This window comes from Elephas maximus, chromosome 6, assembly GCF_024166365.1.
Source record: "Elephas maximus indicus isolate mEleMax1 chromosome 6, mEleMax1 primary haplotype, whole genome shotgun sequence".
Lineage (NCBI taxonomy): Eukaryota > Metazoa > Chordata > Mammalia > Proboscidea > Elephantidae > Elephas > Elephas maximus.
The window spans coordinates 56,884,604-56,905,161 of record NC_064824.1 but is presented as its reverse complement, the minus strand read 5'-3'; the positions used below and the strand labels follow the sequence as shown (position 1 = coordinate 56,905,161).

General features: G+C 38.0%; 1 protein-coding gene across 16 annotated transcripts in view; it reads left to right on the top strand.

Annotated features, from left to right (window-relative positions):
- Positions 1-20,558, top strand: part of BAZ2B (bromodomain adjacent to zinc finger domain 2B) — a 468,630-nt gene that overhangs the window by 256,640 nt on the left and 191,432 nt on the right. For 9 of the 16 annotated variants that reach the window (XM_049888772.1, XM_049888771.1, XM_049888774.1 and 6 more), the window contains exon 1: positions 1,879-2,926. The exons of 5 other annotated variants lie outside the window; for them this stretch is intronic. In XM_049888772.1, the coding sequence (XP_049744729.1) occupies positions 2,908-2,926 (19 nt within the window). In that variant the 5' untranslated portion in view covers positions 1,879-2,907. Of the gene's footprint in view, positions 1-116; positions 2,927-20,558 lie in introns of those variants that run through there. 2 more of the 16 variants (XM_049888775.1, XM_049888767.1) reach the window with 1 other exon arrangement.

The following is a 20,558-nucleotide window of genomic DNA, read 5'->3' as shown; positions in this document are numbered from 1 at the left end:
TGGTGTAGTCTAAGGAGATTCTGAAAATTATATTTTGTGAATACTCGAGTCAAGTTATCAAAGTAAAATTTATAATAGTGACACTTGATTTATGATAACATAATAAAAAATAGATGTCATTTATTCATTGCTTAGTATGTTCAAACCACTGAGTTAATGGCTTTACTTGTATCATACTTGATATTCATGATAATCCCATGAGGTGCAGGTACTATTACTATCCTTATTTTACTGATAAGGAAATAGTTCTAGAGAACTTAAATAACTAACTCGATCAACGTCCTTTAACCAGGGCTTTAAAGAGTTCCTTTTGGTTGGAACCTCTGCTGATAATTTGCATTTCTAATGAGTTCCCAGGCAATGCTAATACTGCTGGTTAGGGGCCAATTCTGAGAACCACTAAATTTATTGCACATAAGAATCACCTGCCAGTTTTGTTAAAAATGTAGATTCCGATTCAGTATATCATGGAGGAAAGGCAAATTTTCAGCAGGGGTTTGAACCAGAACGAACCAGTTCAAAGCCCTGCCTTTAACTAACAAATGCCAGAAAAAAACAAAAACCCAGTGCTGTTGAGTCGATTCCGACCCATAGCAACCCTATAGGACAGAGTAGAACTGCCCCATAGAGTTTCCAAGGAGCACCTGGTGGATTTGAACTGTCAACCCTTTGGTTAGCAGCTGTAGCATTTAACCACTACATCACCAGGGTTTCCCAACAAATGCCAGAGCCAGAACTAAAATCTCTAACAGAATCCAGAATCAAGAACTCAGTTGCCAGTGTCATGGCCTTAACCATTGTGTTTATATTTTGGAGATAATAACAAGTGCTTATATCTTTGATTTACTTGGCCCTATTCTTCATCAGTTTATCAAATATTACAGATTACCTACTAAGTGTCAGACACTGTAACGGAGGACTGGGGGTAACAGTGGAAAGCAAAACAAAATCCCTTGTCTCAGAGGCAGATTAACAGTAGGAGCCTGGGTGGTACAAGCAGTTTGCAAGCAACTGCTAACCTAAAGATTGGCAGTTCACATTTACCCAGCGGGTCTGCAGAGAAAGGCCTGATGAACTGCTTGCATAAAGATTACAGACAAGAAAACTCTATGGGGCACTTCTACTCTCTAAAACTGGTGTCACCATGAGTCGGGGGCTGACTCGACAGCAGGTAAGAACAACAAAAATAGTTAAATATGATAACTGATAAAACAGGTAACAACAGGATGCTGAAGGTCGCACAAAGGAGAGGTACCTAATATATTCTTTTATTTATGTATTTATTTTGCACTTTTTTTGGTGTGCTGTTCTAGGTGGGATAGAACTTTTAAAGGTCCTTGCCCCTATGTAACTTAATATTAGGGGTGGAGATGAGCAATAAGAGTAATAAATATGTAAAGTATACAGCATGTCAGAAGGTGTTATGGAAGAAAGAAAAATAAGAGTAGATTAAGAAGGATGTGATGGTGGTGTGATCGCAGAGAAGGCGATATTTCAGCAGACTGAGGAAGTTAGCTATGTGGATATCTTCGACACAAATCTTTCGGGCAGAGGGTGTGTGTGAGGCAGGAGCATGGATGCCTAGTGCATTCAGGGAAATGAACAGAGGCCAGTGTGGTTGGAGCAGAGTGAAGGAGGGTGAGAGTAGGAGCAGGTATAGTCAGAGGTAATGAGGGAGAAGGTCATATTATATAGGATCTTTATAGACCACTATAGGGACTTTGAGGAGCCGTTGCAGGGCTTTACGTAGATTTGGCTTGCATGGTTTTTTTGGTTGTTTGCTAGTTTGTTTTTTGTTAAATATAAAAAAAAAAAAGTGTATAGATAAATATAGCTAGATAGATATGTGCCTGTATATGTACCTATATATATCTGTAGATATATATATATATAACAAAATATTTGCCATTTCAACAGTTTTTTACATGTATTTTTTTTTTCAGTGACATTAATTACATTTATCATGTTGGCTTGTATTTTTAAAGAATCACTCCAGTTTCTGTGGGCACCAGTTAGAAGGCTCTTACAATAATCTAGGTGACAGAAGCTAGTGGGGTAAGGGTGGTAGCAGTCAAATTCTGGATGTTTTCAAGGTACAACCAAAAAGATTTCCTGATGAACTAGATGTGGGATATGAGAAAAAGAAGAAAAAGGATGATTCCAAGGCTTTTGGCTGAGCAGCTGGAAGGATGGTATTGCCATCAGCTGTGAGGTAGGAAAGATTTTTCAGATGAAGTAGGTTTGGGAGAGGATAGGGAATCAGGATTTGCTTTTGCATGTGTTAGGTTGAAGTGTCTGATAGATATGCAAGTAGAAATGTGGATATATAATCTAAAATTTGAGAGAAAGGTCTGCATTGTCGATACAGATTTGGGAGATTTGGACTTAGAGATAGAATGTTAATTCCATGAGACTAGATGGGAACACCAAGAAAACAGAAAGACCAAAAGCTGAGACTTCAACATTAAGAAGAGGAATGAACAAAGGATATTGAAAAAGAATGACCACTGCATTGAATAAAATCCAAGTGCCTGTAGTATCTTAGGAACCAAGTCAAGAAGGTGTTTTAAGGAGGAGAGATTAATTGACCACTTTGAAACACCTAATAGATGAGGTGAGATAAGGGCCAAGAATTCACCATTGGACTTAAGACTGGTGACCATGGCAAGATCAGTTGGAATGAAGTGGAGACAATGAAAGTGTGATTGCAGTAAGTTTACGAGAAACTGGGAGAAGTGAAATTGGAGACAACTCTTGGAGTTAATCCTTTTAGAGAAGTTTTGCTCCAAAGAGGAACAAAGAAATGGGGCAGTGGCAGGTGGCGAAGTGGAATAAGAGAAAGCAGTTACTTGTGGATGATTAGGGAAGGCTTTCCAGAGGAGATGCCAGCTAAATTGAGATTGAAGAATGAATTGGATTTGTTCAGGTAAAGAGGTGGTTTGTGATGATATTGGAGAGCATTCACTATCTCTTTAAATGATTCTCAACATTGTCTACTTTACATGTTTACTTACTACCGAGTAGCATCTAAACATCTAAGAAGTTGTTAATAACATTTAAAAACTAGTAAAATCATTTATATCAAAGAACAAATTATTCTGGGTGGTCAAGTTTCTGAATATTTTAGTGGCTACTATATTCATAAGTTGTACTGGATGCTTTATATATGTTATTTGATCCCCCATTGTGCTGTAAGCTAACTAGTACTCTATTTTACATTTAGCGAAACTAAGTCTCAGGGAGATTGAAATTGTCTAAGGTCATGGATATATTAGATGATGGGTCTGTATTAAAATCCAGGTTCTTGGATTCCAGTGCTCTTTCTCCTTTCATTGTGCCATACATACGCCTTTTAGCAACAAAACTTTTAAAATTTTGTAAGTTTATGAACTTTTCAGCTTTGTAAACTTTTGAAATTTTTGTTTGAGGTATCAAGGACTTATCTTTTTGAACATTAGTTATCATTCTGCGTTGTAACACAGTGATATGATTGGGGCATGAGGTTTGTAGATTCTTGATCACACAGTCAAGTCATTTGTTGGTCTTTTTTTGAATTTTGACATAGCTTTCAGTACCTATTACAAACACTCCCTACGCGCCTGGCTACCATCCTCACGTATAGTGCTTAACAAGTGCTCAGAAAATTACAGCTGCTATCGTCATCATCTTTATCTCTCTTTCTAATATGCTGGGACCTTGGGAATCACGAAACCAAGCTTGTTGGAAACGTGTAAATTATAAAAACTCAAACTAAGGGTTTTCAGGATAATGAAAAATATGGGTTTTAGCTCATCCATTTTGTCTTCTTAGAGACTTTTTTCTCTTTCCTTCCCCTTTCTGGCTGTTTTCTGAGGAAATTTACCTAGTCTTTATATTTCTGTTCTGCTGTTTCAATATGTTTCTAAAAATCTTATGGTATTTTTCAAAGGAAGAAAAATTATTTATTCATCCTACTTATTCCTTTCTCATGCCTTAAAGACCTCTCTAAAGTATAACTTATTTGCATGCCCCTGATAGTGCAGTGGATAACATGCTAACCAAAAGATCTGCAGTTCAAACCCACCAGCCAGTCCACAGAAGAAAGATGTGGCAGTCTGGTTTCTGCAAAGATTTAGTCTTGAAAACCCCATGGGGCAGTTCTGCTCTGTCCCATAGGGTCACTATGAGCTGGAATTGACTCAAGGGCAATAGGTTTGGTTTAGACTCATTACATGAGCTTTTTAAATTAACATAAATTTGGTTGGCCTCCAAAACACCCTTTTTACTGTATCTACATTATCTTTGTAATTTTGTATTTTAGTAGTTCTGCTTAAAATTGGAATTACATATCTGAAAGATTTCTACTTTAATATAAAATAATTAGTATATATGTTAAATGTGTTTTGCTTACCTATTTTGTCTTTTTTTTTTTTTTTTTTTTTTTTGATTTGGACAATACCTGGTTTTTCATTCAGTTGGGGAAAAAGAAAAATGTCTAGTCAATCAGAACATTTTTTGCTAAAAGTATCTTATCGCTGTTTTTAATAATTCCGGTGAATTAGAGGTATTATACTTTTGATTAATTACAGTGCCCTGGAAATGAGTATTCTCATTAATTTTTTCCAGGATGCTGTCTCTTAACCTTTCTTGTTGAAATTTTTATGTAATGTATTTGTGCAAGTATAAAACTGAATTATTTTTTGATGATTTGAAGATGGTAGAGGGCTACTGAGTCCTGATTTGGCATTTGAGCTACTACTACTAATCCAGTTTAGAAAACAGAGTACAAACAAATATTAAATATGGGTCTTGATTTGATAATTTGAGCACCTAATCTAGTTTAGTAAACAAAGCGTAATCAAATCTTAAATGTGTAACAGTAATTTAGAAACACCAGACAGGTTGAAAGGAATGTAAGATTAATTGCTAAACGCGTAATATAAACAAGTAAAATACTGTAAGTTGACACTAAGGGAAGGAGCACTAGAATGACCAGGGAAGACACCTGTAAGGAAAAGGGACCTGATGAAGGACTTCGATCATTAATTTTTATTCTTTATAGGTATAGAATATATAAAAGATTAGGCTGAATGAATGCTAGCCTCACCACATACTAGATATTTTTCTTAAAAAGGAAATAAACAAAAAAAAAAAACCCTATTATATGTAAGAACATGTATATTTAAAGAGAATTTAAAAACAAATAATTGAAAATACTGGTTCGTAATGCCAATTTTGCTGTAATTTGTAAAGCATGGTCATTGAATTTGGATTTTTCAGTCCCTAGGGATGCCATCGTAAAAGGATAAGTGAGAACATTTTCACAAGTAATTAGTGTATTTCTGGACATTTTAAAGATATTTGGTTTTTAATTACCTTTTTTTTTTTGCATTATAAAATAAAATCACTCTTAATTATTGCTAACTGGAAAACACGTCCATATATTCTTTTTAGTAATTTTGTTGTTGTTAGGTGCCATCAAGTCGGTTCCGACTCATAGCGACCCTATGCACAACAGAGTGAAACACTGCCCGGTCCTGAGCCATGCTAACAATCGTTGTTACGCTTGAGCTCATTGTTGCAGCCACTGTGTCAATCCACCTCGTTGAGGGTCTTCCTCTTTTCCGCTGACCCTGCACTCTGCCAAGCATGATGTCCTTCTCCAGGGACTGATCCCTCCTGACAACATGTCCAAAGTATGTAAGACGCAGTCTCGCCATCCTTGCCTCTAAGGAGCATTCTGGCCACACTTCTTCCAAGACAGATTTGTTCATTCTTTTGGCAGTCCGTGGTATATTTAATATTTTTCGTTAACACCACAATTCAAAGGTGTCAACTCTTCTTCGGTCTTCCTTATTCATTGTCTAGCTTTCACATGCATATGATGTGATTGAAAACACCATGGCTTGGGTCAGGCACACCTTAGTCTTCAAGGTGACATCTTTGCTCTTCAACACTTTGAAGAGGTCTGTTGCAGCAGATTTACCCAATGCAATGCATCTTTTGATTTGTTGGATGCTGCTTCCATGGCTGTTGATTGTGGATCCAAGTAAAATGAAATCCTTGACAACTTCAGTCTTTTCTCCATTTATCATGATGTTGGTCATTGGTCCAGTTGTGAGGATTTTTGTTTTCTTTATGTTGAGGTGTAATCCATACTGAAGGCTGTGGTCTTTGATCTTCATCAGTAAGTGCCTCAAGTCCTCTTTACTTTCAGCAAGCAAGTTTGTGTCATCTGCATAATGCAGGTTGTTGATGAGTCTTCCTCCAATCCTGATTCCCCGTTCTTCTTCATATAGTCCAGCTTCTCGCATTATTTGTTCAGCATACAGATTAAATAGGTATGGTGAAAGAATACAACCCTGACGCTCACCCTTCCTTACTTTAAACCGCTCAGTATGCCTTTGTTCTGTCCGAACAACTGCCTCTTGATCTATGTAAAGGTTCCTCATGAGCACAATTAAGTGTTCTGGAATTCCCATTCTTTGCAGTGTTATCCATAGTTTGTTATGATGCACAGAGTCAAATGCCTTTGCATAGTCAATAAAACACAGGTAAACATCCTTCTGGTATTCTCTGCTTTCAGCCAGGATTCATCTGACATCAGCAATGATATCCCTGGTTCCACGTCCTCTTCTGAAACTGGCCTGAATTTCTGGCAGTTCCCTGTCAATATACTGCTGCAGCCGTTTTTGAATTATCTTCAGCAAAATTTTGCTTGCGTGTGTTGTTAATGACATTGTTCTATAATTTCCACATTCGGTCGGATCACCTTTCTTGGGAATAGACATAAATATGGATCTCTTCCAGTCAGTTGGCCAGGAAGCTCTCTTCCATATTTCTTGGCATAGACGAGTGAGCACCTCCAGCGCTGCATGTGTTTGTTGAAACATCTCAATTGATATTCCATCAATTCCTGGAGCCTTGTTTTTTGTCAATGCCTTCAGAGCAGCTTGGACTTCTTCCTTTAGTACCATCGGTTGCTGATCATATGCCACCTCTTGAAATGGTTGAATATCGACTAATTCTTTTTGGTATAATGACTCTGTGTATTCTTTCCATCTTCTTTTGAGGTTTCCTGCCTCGCTTAATATTTTTCCCATGGAATCCATCACTATTGCAACTCGAGGCTTGAATTTTTTCTTCAGTTCTTTTAGCTTAAGAAACACCAAGCATGTTCTTCCCTTTTGGTTTTCCATCTCGAGCTCTTTGCACATGTCATTATAATACTTTGTCTTCTCGAGACACCCTTTGAAATCTTCTGTTCAGTTCTTTTACTTCATCAGTTCTTCCTTTTGTTTTAGCTGCTTGACGCTCAAGAGCAAGTTTCAGAGTCTCCTCTGACATCCATCTTGGTCTTTTCTTTCTTTCCTGTCTTTTCAGTGACCTCTTGCTTTCTTCATGGATGATGTCCTCAGTGTCATTCCACAACTCATCTGGTCTTCGGTCACTGTTGTTCAGTGCGTCAAATCTATTCTTGAGATGGTCTCTAAATTCAGGTGGGATATACTCAAAATCATATTTTGGCTCTCGTGGACTTGCTCTGATTTTCTTCAGTTTCAGCTTGAACTTGCATATGAGCAATTGATGGTCTGTTCCACGGTTGGCCCCTGGCCTTGTTGTGACTGATGATACTGAGCTTTTCCGTTGTCTCTTTCCACAGATATAGTCAATTTGCTTCGTGTGTGTTCCACCTGGTGAGGTCCATGTGTATAGTCACCGTTTATTGTTGGTGAAAGAAAGGTATTTGCAATGAAGAAGTCGTTGGTCTTGCAAAATTCTATCATGTGATCTCCAGCATTGTTTCTATCACCAAGGCCATAGTTTCCAACTACTGATCCTTCTTTTTTGTTTCCAACTTTTGCATTCCAATTGCCAGTAATTATCAATGCATCTTGATTGCATGTTTGATCAATTTCAGACTGCAGCAGCTGATAAAAATCTTCTATTTCTTCATCTTTGGCCCTAGTAGTTGGTGCGTAAATTTGAATAATAGTCGTATTAACTAGTCTTCCTTGTAGCCGTATGAATATTATTCTATCACTGACAGCGTTGTACTTCCGGATAGACCTTGAAACGTTCTTTTTGACAATGAATGCAACACCATTCCCCTTCGAGTTGTCATTCCCAGCATAGTAGACTATATGATTCTCCGATTCAAAATGGCCAATACCAGACCATTTCAGCTCACTAATGCCTAGGATATCGATGTTTATGCATTCCATTTCATTTTTGACGATTTCCAATTTTCCTAGATTCATACTTCATACATTCCAGGTTCCGATTATTAATGGATGTTTGCAGCTGTGTCTTCTCATTTTGGGTAGTGCCACATCAGCAAATGAAGGTCCCGAAAGCTTTAGTCCATCCATATCATTAAGGTTGACTCTACTTTGAGGAGGCAGCTGTTCCCCAGTCATCTTTTGAGTGGCTTCTAACTTGGGGGGCTCATCTTCCAGCACTATATCAGTCAGTGTTCCGCTGCTATTCATAAGGTTTTCACTGGCTAATGCTTTTCAGAAGTAGACTGCCGGGTCCTTCGTCCTAGTCTGTCTTAGTCTGGAAGCTCAGCTGAAACCTGTCCTCCATGGGTGACCCTGCTGGTATCTGAATACCGGTGGCATAGCTTCCAGCATCACAGCAATACAGAAGCCCCCACAGTACGACAAAGTGACAGACACGTAGTAATTTTGTACTAACTTATTATTTTATATATTTAACACTTTATACTTTACAAGTCTGAGAAAGAAGACTATAGGCATTTCAGTCAGCATTTTTTAGTAAGTCTATTTCTTTTATTACCCATAACAGTATATTAACGTATTTTTAAAGTATTATTATATATATGTGCAAAGCATTTTATGTATTGAGTCTACAGTAAATCTTGACCTAATAAGAATTTGTGGAGCCCTTTCAATAACTCCACACTAGAGATCCACACATATGAAAAGAAAGTTTTTTGGTTACAACTTAATTTTTTCAGCATTAAAGTCTGAAATACAGTTAGATTGGCTCTAAGGAGGGGACAGTAAATATTCTTACGAAAACTTATTAAATATCCACTGCTGTCAAACACTACACTGTAGACCACAGACTTCACTTGGCTAGTCATTCGTGTCTCTGCCTTCAAGGTGCTCAAGATCTAGAAAAGGAGATTCATGAGTTACAGGTACCCTCCACCCCTTATTGCCAAGGCCTTATTATTAAGTCAAGCCTAGTTCTTCTTAGAATTATTTATTTCACAGAAGACTCCTCACTCCCTGTGTGAATAGGCTCCTTGTGACTCATAAAAAGTTTAAGATGAAGCTATATCCCTGACACATTCACAAATAACCACCATACCAGTCAGTTACGGTTGAAACCAAAAGCTCTAGGAGTTCAGCAGAAGATAAGCTCACTTCCTACTGCTAGAATCAGGACGGTTTCATGGAGAAGTTGATTTTGAGCTGTGCCTTAAAGGGCAGAGAGAGTTTGGAAAGGCAGAACAAATCCAGGTAAGAGACACAGCATGAGTTGAAGTCCCAGGGCTTGGAAAGTACAAGAGGTATACTTGGGAAGAGAACTAGTCACTCCAGTCACTAGCTGTGGAATCTGAGCTCTAATTCAAAGGCATTGGGAAGTGAGCAGAGAAATGATAATTTCAAAGCTACACTTAAGGGTGGTTTCATCCAGCTCATACCCCATTCAGGGCATTCCACGGGGTCTGTCACAGTGTAGCTGCTTCATAAATCTTCATGTTCCTGTGGAGCTGTAAGTACCAAGGCCCAGGACCAAGTGGTGACAAGGGAACAGAGAGGGAGAAAGCAGTGAGAAACCCTGGGGTGAAGAATTGCTGGGGGGAGAGGAGTCAAATCCGTCTCAGAGGTTTTGCACCTTTCCTTTATATTCCTTTTTTTAAATTGTGCTTTAGGTGAAGGTTTACAGAGCAAATTCGTTTCCCGTTCCATAAGTTACGTACAAATTGTTCCGTGACATTGATTGCAAAACCCACAATGTATCGGTACTCTCCCCATTACCATCCTGAGTTCCCCATTTTCATTTCTCCAGTTTTCTTGCCCTTTCCTCCTCATTTTTATTTTTGGGATGATGTTGCCCTTTTGGACTCATATAGATGATTGTTCTAAGGAGCACTTTCCTTATGGGTGTTATTGTTTATTTTATATGCCTGCCTGTTATTCAGCTGACAGGTGATCTCTGAGAGTGACTTCAGTTCCAAGTTAGAAAGGTGTCCAAGGACTGTAGTATCAGGGACTCCTCCAGTCTCTCTCAGACCAGTAAGTCTGGTATTTTTTATGAATATGAATTTTGTTCTACATCTTTTTCCCTCTCTAACTGTGACCTTCTTTTGTGATCCTGGTCAGAGTGGTTAGTAGTGGTAGCCAGGCACAATCTTGTTCTTCTGGTCTCAGGGTAGTGGAGGCTGTGGTTTCTCTGGTCCATTAGTCCTTTGGGCTAGTTGGTTCCTTGAGTCTTTGGTTTTCTTCACTCTCCTTTGCTTCAATGGAAAGAGACCAATAGTTTTATCTTAGATGGCCACTCGCTACTCACCTCAGTAGGTTTAAGGACTGTGTTATACGAATTGACCTGGATGTCCCCTGAGACTATGGTCCCTAGCCCTCAAGCCCGGTAACTCAGTCCTGCAAGGTATTTGGTTCAGTCATCATTTTTGAGATGACTCTTAAAGGTGTAAATTCTGAGATTCAAGATGAGTTAGGAGAACAGTGTTTACCTATCTTTTCAGGGATCAGTGAGGGGCTAATTTTGTTGACTTGATAGAATCACGTGACTCAGGAAATGGAAAGCAATATAAGTATAGGCAGATCTTTTGACCTAATTCTAAGCTTCCCTAGGAGGATATATAATATCACAAGCACAAAATAATACTGAATTAAACTTGTGGACTCAATAAGGAAAGAGACTGTATGTCTCTTTCCTTAGAGATGTAATGGGTCACTCTGATGAGAATGTTGTTTAGGAACACCAGGGAAGTAATTTCTGGAAATAAAAAGAAGACTAATTGGAAGCTCCCTTTAAATTTCTCGGGGGTGCATATGAGAATATTTGATGCATAGGGAATTTGAAAGAACCAGCAATTTTGAGAAAATTGACAAAGAATAGCTCATGGAATCCTTAAAAAAAAAAAAAAAAGCTCTCAGAAGCAAGCTGCCTTAATATTCATTTAAACTTAATAAGTCTTCACAATTAAGTAGGAACTGAGAAGATTATGGGGTGTCTAAGTCGTCAACAAAGGCTAGATTTGAGGAAGTATTTTGAGAAATAAGTTTCCACTTGGTTAAAACCAAAAAGAGAGTAGTTTACTGAGCACAGAATGTGGAAGAAAGTGAGGACTTCCTTTTTGGCAGTATGGTGGACTAAATACCTTGAATAACCTACTGAATAATAAGTTAAATAATTAGATCAACTATTTTTAAAGTTTTTATCATGGCATTGCTGAACTGGTAAGAAAGTAAGGAATTCCAAGGGACCAAAAACTAAGTGAGGTGGAAAATTTAAAGGGGGTAAAAAAGTACCAACTCTGTCTTTCATTTCAAGGTACCTATTGAATCCTGGTGATTTTGGGGTATCTATTTATAAGACTGTGTGATAAAATAAAGTGTGATAGCCCATAATAAAAATCAAATATGTATGACTTTTTTATTTTAAAATATCTCTACTTCTAGTTAGAAACATATGGCCTCTTTGAACCTTGTTTTTTTTTAAATTTTAAGCCCCTCCTTTTTTAAAGTAATTGTATCTGTAGTATAACAGTCTTATCTGCTTTGTCCCTTCTGACTTTTTTCTTTTAGTTCTTTTATCTTTCAAGTTAGAAGATTACTTGTCAAATAGGAAGCCTAAAATGAGTCCTACATCTAATTTTATTCCCAATTTCTTAGATGGAACAGTACACCTAATTTTCCAAAATAAATTAATCTCCGATACATAAGCAGATACATATTCAAATAAACTTGATACCTTAAAACGTTCTGGAACTAGTATATGTGAAATTTGAACAAAACTTATCTTAGAAAGATTATGGCTTTTCTTCAGAAAGAAACACCTTTTCAACTTCTTAGTTTTCATCTAAAACTTGGAATTAGTTTATATTCTTTCTAGATGCAATTTTCTCATCTTTCTAGTTAATTTCATTGTTGCCATTTCTTATGGTTCTATTCTAGAGTCTAGTGCTTCTACACATTAAAACCAAACCAAACCTGTTGCCATCAAGTTGGTTCTGACTCATAGCAACCCTGTGTGGCAGACTAAAATTGTTCCATAGGTTTCTAAGGCTGTAATCTTTACGAAAGGAGACTGCTACATCTTTCTCCCATGGAGCAGCTTGGTGGGTTCAACACTGACCCCTTGCTTAGCAGCTGAGCACTTAACCACTGTACCACCAGGGACTCCTTCTACAGATTACGTACTAAAACCAAACAAAACTATCCATGTAGACTTGAAGATTAATATTCCAATTTAAAGAATCTTTAGTGGTTGGTTTAATGTTTTCATTCACTTTGAAAGCTTTTCCGGTTCCACTAAAAAGATGGGATTAGAGTTAGGGTCTGTGTATGTGTGTGTCTGGCATACTTTTTAAATCTACTGCATTTATCATTCATTTCTGGGTGGTTCTGAGACCTTGTTGCCAGTAGCCTTATTAGACCAAATGCAGGGGCCATTCAAGGCATGTTGGTTGCCTAGGCCTACTTTGCAAACATGGGTCTTTTCCAGTATAACAGCAAATATGGATGAATTAGACAACTGGGAATAAAGGTGTTGGCTGAGTGTCTCTGTTTGCCCATTTTTCAGGTCTCCCTTTTTGTCTTTCTGGCTTTTTCCAAGGTGACTAGAATTTGTTTTACCTCCTCACTCTCTTGCAGTAGTAGTGGTTTGAAGCTGATTTTCATTACTGAGCCAGCTATTGATCTTTTGCTTAATAAACTTTTTCTATAGTTCTTAGCAGGTTTCCTCAAGTTTTAGACTTCTCTTCAGTATATCAGGCTGCATTTTAGACAGGAAACCTCAAAAAAAATTTTTTTTTTTTACTCAGAAACATTGAGAACTCCTTTGCTGACACCTGTACCCTCTTTGATGGGCATCTAGCATTGTTTAGAAGGCCTTTTTTATTCCTCCAAGCTTATTTGGGGCCCCCATGAGTCCATAATTTTTGATACCTTAGTAGGGGCATCACTACTTCTCTGCTGGCCTATTCTGATAATGAACAGGTGGCGTGTATGTGAGTGATAGATTATTTATCAGTCCTACCTACCAATAGAGCTGATTTTTGGACTCTTACCTCTTTAACCATTTTATCTCAGTTGTTAGAGTCTCTCACTTGATTCTTCTCACCTAAGACGCAAGTTACTGAGGTGAAAAAAACTTAGTATGCTGTATTATTCATCTCTGATTCCAATGGGAAAATTTTCAGGATGTTAAAAATTTTCCATTTCAGGAGAGGAAGACATTGATGGTAATGATGTTTTCCTTGCTGGCTCTGTATTCTGCTAAATACACAGTTTCTGAAAGGCAGGCCCTCTTTTCCAGGCCTTTCATAGCTGTAGCCTAAGTGTCAATGGTGTCCTTCCTTGGAGGCTTGTGGTTTCTCTTGGCTAATGCTATCTGGTTCTTTGTATAGTTACTGGTCAAGTATCAGGAGATATTCCTCCCTCAAAGGAGTTGACAAAAAGTCTACACCCACCCTCTGGAAGCTCTTCTTCTTTATTACCAATGAGGATCTGTTTATCCTAATCTGTTGGTTTCATTAAAACTGAACCTTGTGGATGCTCAGTTATCCTAGTGTAATATGGTGTATTACAACTCAAATCTCCTGGATAACTGGGACAATAGGAACCATTACTAGGTTCAGCTCCCTTCCCCCACATCATCCCAGCTCCTTCTGTGTATGAATAATGTGGAACCTCAAGAAATGATAGCCCGTGAGTTTATTACCTCGTAAGGGATTTATGGATGGTTATGACGCATTGGAAAAAGTCCTGGTGGTATAATGGTTAAGCGCGTGGCTTCTAACCAAAAGTTTGGTGGTTCAAACCCATTAATGCCTTCATGGGAGAAAAAACCTGGCAATCTGCTCACGTAAAGATTGCAGCCTAAGAATCCTTGTGGGGCAGTTCTGCGCTGTCCTATGGGATCACTATGAGTTGTAATTGACTCAGTGGTACACAAGAACAAGACATTGGTGTTTTGGTGGTAGAATTTTTGCCTTCCGAGCCCAAGACCCTAGTTTGATTTCAGGCTAGCGCACCTCATGTGCAGCTGCCACTCATATTGCCATTGGAGGCTTGCATGTTGCTGTGATGCTAAGGGAGACTAGGAAAAAATTTATGATCTGCTTCTGAAAATCAGCCCTTGAAAACCCTACAGATCACCACAGCCCATTCCACAACGAATCATGAGAATGGCACAGGACCGGGCAGTGTTTGGTTCCATTGTGAATGGGGTTGCCATGAGTTGGGGGCCGACTCAATGGCAACTGACAACAGAGAGCCTTGCCCAGAAAGTTTTATGTCCTTGTAGAACTTCTTTTGAAGGGGTGGGAGGGCCCCCTTCTGTATGTCTAGCATATGTTTAAACCTTGGTATAAATATTCTACCAATTGCTGTTGAGTCAATTCCAACTCATTGTGACTCTACAGGACAGAGTAGAATTGCTCCATAGAGTTTCCAAGGAGTGCTTAATGAATTCGAACTGCTGACCTTCAGTTAGCAGCTAAGCTCTTAACCACTGCCCCACCAGGGCTCCTTAAATATTCTAGTTCAGAAAAAATAATAGCCAGCCCTTGTAAGAGTTATTTGGGGAGAAGACTCTTGGAAAGGAGAGAGCCTTGGATCACATTTATCTATACTTGTTATGACAGGAAGATGGCTGGGAGTTCTCACACCTGCTCTAGTCACCTCCTACCCTAAGTGTTTGCTTGGATACAGGGAACACAGTTCACAGTATATCATACGGCTTACCAGTGTACCTATTCAGAGCTTCTATTACATAAAAACCATTATTTTCTTAAGCCTTTGGTTGTCAGAAATTCCCTTTATACACACCTACTGTTACTTGTGTGAATTTTCCTCCATTCTTTTTTGTTTGTTTGTTTTTAAGTCCTACCTGGGTTTTGGGACTTACGATGATGATGAATTCTGTTTCCTTCCCTTCTTGTCATGAGACCTTCTCAAACAGGCTCCGGATGTATTTCTCCTACTCTTCTTGTACTCATCTGAAGCTCTCCCTCCACCACATCTTAGCAGATCTTTTCTTTTTCTGTTTTTGATTTTGATTTGTCTTAAAGCATCCTTAGTATTATATACTGGGCCCACAATGTAGTGAATATTAGTTGATTATTATTTTCATTTGAACCTCAAAATTGATATAATGCAGCAGTATTGAATTGAAGCTTTTAAGTGCACTATGGCAATGGCTCTTAACCCTGGCTGCCCATTAGAATGTCTTAGAAAGCCAGGTACGAGAAGAGTGGGAGAGGAGACTAAAGAGGATATCAGAGGCCTCATTAAGAAGAGCTTTTTACAGCCGAGGACCTGGGTTTTTATCATATGTGTGATGTTGAGACAATGCAAGATTTTAAATAGAGGAGTGGCAGGATCTAATTTTTGCATTAAAAACGATTATCGTGTTAAAAGAACAAACAGAATTACTGTTGGCTGTGCAGGAGGATTGGAAGAAAGAGAAGCAAAGAGACTCTTAGAAGGCTATTGCAGTATTTCCAGTAATTCAGAATTAGGACTATTTAGAATTCTACTATGATGACGGTGGGAAAACAGAGAATATATATAGGAAGCAGAATATGTAGAAAAGAGTGTGAATAGTTTATGTGGTTTAGAATCTCAGCCTTATTTATCTCTGTTAAATCCCTCTGTCATAAAAGTCTAGCCAAACATTTGACAATTGGATTGAAGTTGTTGAACAAGTCTAGTAAGTACTTAGGTACTTTATAATATTGCATAAACCCATCTTAGTCCCCAAACCAAATTAACATAGCTTTAGCTGGTTTTTAAAAATATAACGCAGAGATGCAAGATTAATTAATGGATGAGTGTCTAAGAGAGATTTGCGAGTGACTTGATTTCCAAAACTCTGTCTTAATATCTCATATAACACATGAAAGGTCATATTAGGGACACTCTATGTTTAGTCTTGAATATGAAGTCTAGAACTAGGAGTACTGACTTCAGAATTTCAATAGAGAATACGTTGATTCAAATAAGCATCCTATCAACAAGAGATTCAAATATTCTTTTTTTTTTTTTATTATAGCTTTTGTTGTTAACGTTGGGTGCTATTTGAGGTAGAATTCACAAACCATACAATTCACTCATGTGAATATACAATTCAATTGTTCTTAGCACATTTACAGAGTTGTGCAACCATCACCACAGTCACTTAGAACATTTTAATCACCCCAGAAAGAAACCTATACCCATGAGCAGTAACTTCCCATTTTCCCCAGCCTACTTCCAGCCCTAAATCAGTTGCCCTCAAGTAAACTCTGACTCATGGTGACCCCATGTGTGTCATACTGGAAGTGAGCTCCAAAGGGTTTTCAATGACTGATTTTTTAGAAGTAAATTGCCAGGCCTTTCTTCCAAGCACTTCTGGGTGGACTCCAACCTCCAACCTTTCTGTTAGCAGCTGAGTACATTAACCCTTTATACCACCCAGGGACTACACCCCCAACCCTTGTTGTTTTTATTGTTGTTGGGTGACGTTGAGTTGATTCCAACTCATAGCGACCCTGAGTACAACAGAACAAAACACTGCCTGGTCCTGCGCCGTCCTCACGATCAATCATTGTTATGCTTGAGCCCGTCGTTATAGCCACTGTGTCAGTCCATGTCATTGAGGGCCTTCCTCTTTTTCTCTGACCTTGTACTTTACCAAGCATGATGTCCTTCTCCAGGGACTGATCCCTCCTGATAACATGTCCAAAGTATGTGAGACATAGTCTCGCCATCCTTGCTTCTAAGGAGCATTTTGGGTGTATTTCTTCCAAGATAGATTTGTTCATTCTTCTGGCAGTCCATGGTATATTAAATGTTCTTTGCCAACACCACAATTCAAAGGCATCAATTCTTCTTTGGTCTTCCTTATTCATCCTCCAGCCTTCACATGCATAAGAGACGATTGAAAACACCATGGCTTGGGTCAGGGGCACCCTAGTCTCCAAGGTGATGTCTCTGCTTTTCAACACTTTAAAGAGGTCTTTTGCAGCAGATTTGCCCAATGGAATGTGTCTTTTGATTTCCTGACTGCTGTTTCCATGGGCATTGATTTTGGATCCATGTAAAATGAAATCCTTGACAACTTCAGTCTTTTCTCCATTTATCATGATTTGCTTATTGGTCCAGTTGTGAGTATTTTTGTTTTCTTTATATTGAGGTGTAATTCATACTGAAGGCTGTGGTCTTTGATCTTAATCAGTAAGTGCTTCAAGTCCTCTTCCCTTTCAGCAAGCAAGGTTGTGCTGTTTTTGTCTCTCTAGGTTTGCCTATTCTGGACTTTTCATATAACCGGAATCATACGGTATGTGGTCTTTTGCCACTGGCTTCTTTCACTTACCTTGATGTTTTCAAGGTTCATCCATGTTATAGCAATTATCAATGCTTCATTCCTTTTTATTACTGAATAGTCTTTCATTGTACGGATATACCACATTTTATTTATCCATTTATCAATTAATGGACATTTGGGTTGTTTTCACTGTTTGGCTATTATGAACACAGTAATGCTGCTGTGAACATTCCTATACAAGTTTTTGTGTAGACTTGTATGTTTAATTCTTTGGAGTGTAATTGTTGGGTCATATGGTAACTATGTTTCATGTTTGGGGGACCTAAAATATTCTTAACTTTTGAATATTTGAAATGTAGTATTTAGATGAGCGTTTAAAATATGGACAGTTTTGTTTTCCCAACATGCATATACGGTTCAATCGTTAGACTACATTTATTTTAGTTATCAGTAAGCTATTTATGAAGAATACCTAATATTTTAATCATCTCAGTGTTCATTTTTAGAATGATTTTATTATGTAACTGGTGCTTTTATTTTACTTACAGAGATACTAAAAAAAATTGGCTCATAGTTTCATTAATACATCACTGTATTTAGCTGTTAAATGATATTTTCTTGTATTTAATGCAGGTTAGAGAGCCATGGTGGTACAATGGTTAAGCACTTAGCTGCTAACCCAAAAGTTGGCGGTTTGAACTCACCCAGTGGCTCCGTGGGAGAAAGCCCTGGCAGTTTGTTCCCATAAAGATTATAGCATAGCAAACCCCATGGGCAGTTCTACTGTGTCACATGGGGTTGCTGTCAGTTGAGATCAACAACAACATGATAAGACATGTTTGGGATGCATACTTAAGACCTTGTGTTATGAAGGTAGACATCTCTGAGCATGTTATAGAAGGTCTTCTGTTCTTACAAATAAAAACTATGTGTTTTATGTCAATATTTGGGTGTGTCAGTACAGTAAGACCTGGAAAATTTAAGAAATTCAGAAAATAATAAAAATTATGAGGGAAATAGAAGAGGCATATTTGAAATGATGGGTTGATACATGATTTCACTAAATTATATAGTTAAGAGAATAAAACAACCCAAAACCAAACCCATTGCTGTCGAGTCGATTCCAACTCATAGCAACCCTAAAGGACAGAGTAGAACTGCCCCATAGGGTTTCCAAGGTGGATTCAAATTGCCAACCTTTGGGTTAGCAGTTGTAGCTCTTAACCAACGCCACTGGGTTAAGAGAATAGTGGAGGGAATTATAGTAACTGTTAAGTGGATTTTTTGAGATTATCAGTGTCAAAAAGGAGAGAGGAACAAAAAATTGTTTCCCAGATAAGTGAAGAAGGAATGTTATAGTCAGAACAAAATTATTTCTTTGAATAACAAAAGTTATAAAATTATTAATTAATTTCTCAGGAAATAGTAGCTTTACTACTTTAATTATCCAAAAACTAAACAAAAAATTCCACTGATATCTAAAACTAAAACTTCAAATTAAACTTCGAAGGTAATACTTCAAAGTTTAAACCAAAGATGACACCTTTTGGTGGGGCAGGCTGACAATGGATAACCTAATATACTTCTTTTTTTTTTTTTTTTTTAATTGTGGTGAAAATATGTAGAACAAAACATACACCATCTCAACAATTCCTACATATACAATTCATTGACATTGATTATATTCTTCAGGTTGTGCATCCATTGTCACTGTCCTTTCCTCGTCATTCCACCACCATCCGTCTACCCTCGATGCCCCTTAAGCAAAAACTACCCCCGCCTCACTCCTGCCTCTGTTAATCACTAGTCTTTGGTTTCTGTATATTTGCTTATTTCACGTAAGTGAGCTCATACAATATTTGTCCTTTTGCAACTGACTTATTTCATTCAGCGTGATCTTTTCAAGGTTCATTCATGTAGTGGCCATCAGAGCTTCATTTCTTTTTATGGCTGAGTAATTTTCCATTGTATGTTTATACCACATTTTGTATATCCATTCACCTGTTGGTGGACATTTGGTTGTTTCTGTCTTTTGGCTAATGTGAAAAGTACTGCAATGAACATTAGTATACATGTTTCTATTTGCATTGCTGCTTTCAAGTCTCTTGGTTATACACCTAGGATTGGGATTGTTGGGTCATATGGCATTCTGTTGAACATTTTGAGGAGCCACCAAAATGTTCCCCAGTTGCTGTACCATTTTTTTCACACTAGCAATGGTTGAAGGTTCCAATTTCTCTGAAACGTCACCAACACATGTTGTTTCCTTTGGTTTTTTTTTTAAGTCATTGCCGTTCGAATTGGTGGTATCTCATTGTAGTTTTGACTAATCTACTTCTTGAACATCTGTCCAGGTTTACCTGCGAAAGAAATCTGCTTCAAATTGAAAATGCTTTTGAAGTTTTTAACTTACATTTGTGCACATGTAACATAAGAGAAATAGAATTGACTTTTAGTGAGTTGCTTTCCCACCTTTGTCTCTTTAGTTTGAGGAAACTAAAGATATTTTCTTCACTGTGTTCTCCTGGCCAAACACAAATGAACAAAATACCTAGCAGAAACTAGGCTGGACACTTTACTTACAACAACTCTTTCAAGTAAGTATAATTAATCCCATTTTAAAGATTCAGAAACTAAGGCTCAACAGACATGCTGGATGAGTACTGAATAATACAGTGAATTTATAAAACAAAGTCTGTAATCAGCAGCTTCCTGGGTAGAAGTTAAAGTGCTTTGTAATTCAAAGATGTGAAGTTATGGCCTCAGCAAGCACTTCATCTGGTCATGGTCCTTTGCCTGGTGGGATGACCCAATCCTTCATTCCTAAAGGGTCTGGGACATTAGTAGTCATGTCGGAATTGTTTTGCTGTAGTTTTCCATTGACTTTAATCACTGGACATGGTAGTCGTAAGATGCCATAAGGGATCTCCTGCATTCCAGATATACTCTTCTTTACCTTCGTTATGTAATATAAGTCTGATTTCCTCCTGGCAATCAGGACCAATCACACCAGCAAATACGGTAACTTCCTTTTCTGCCTGTTGATC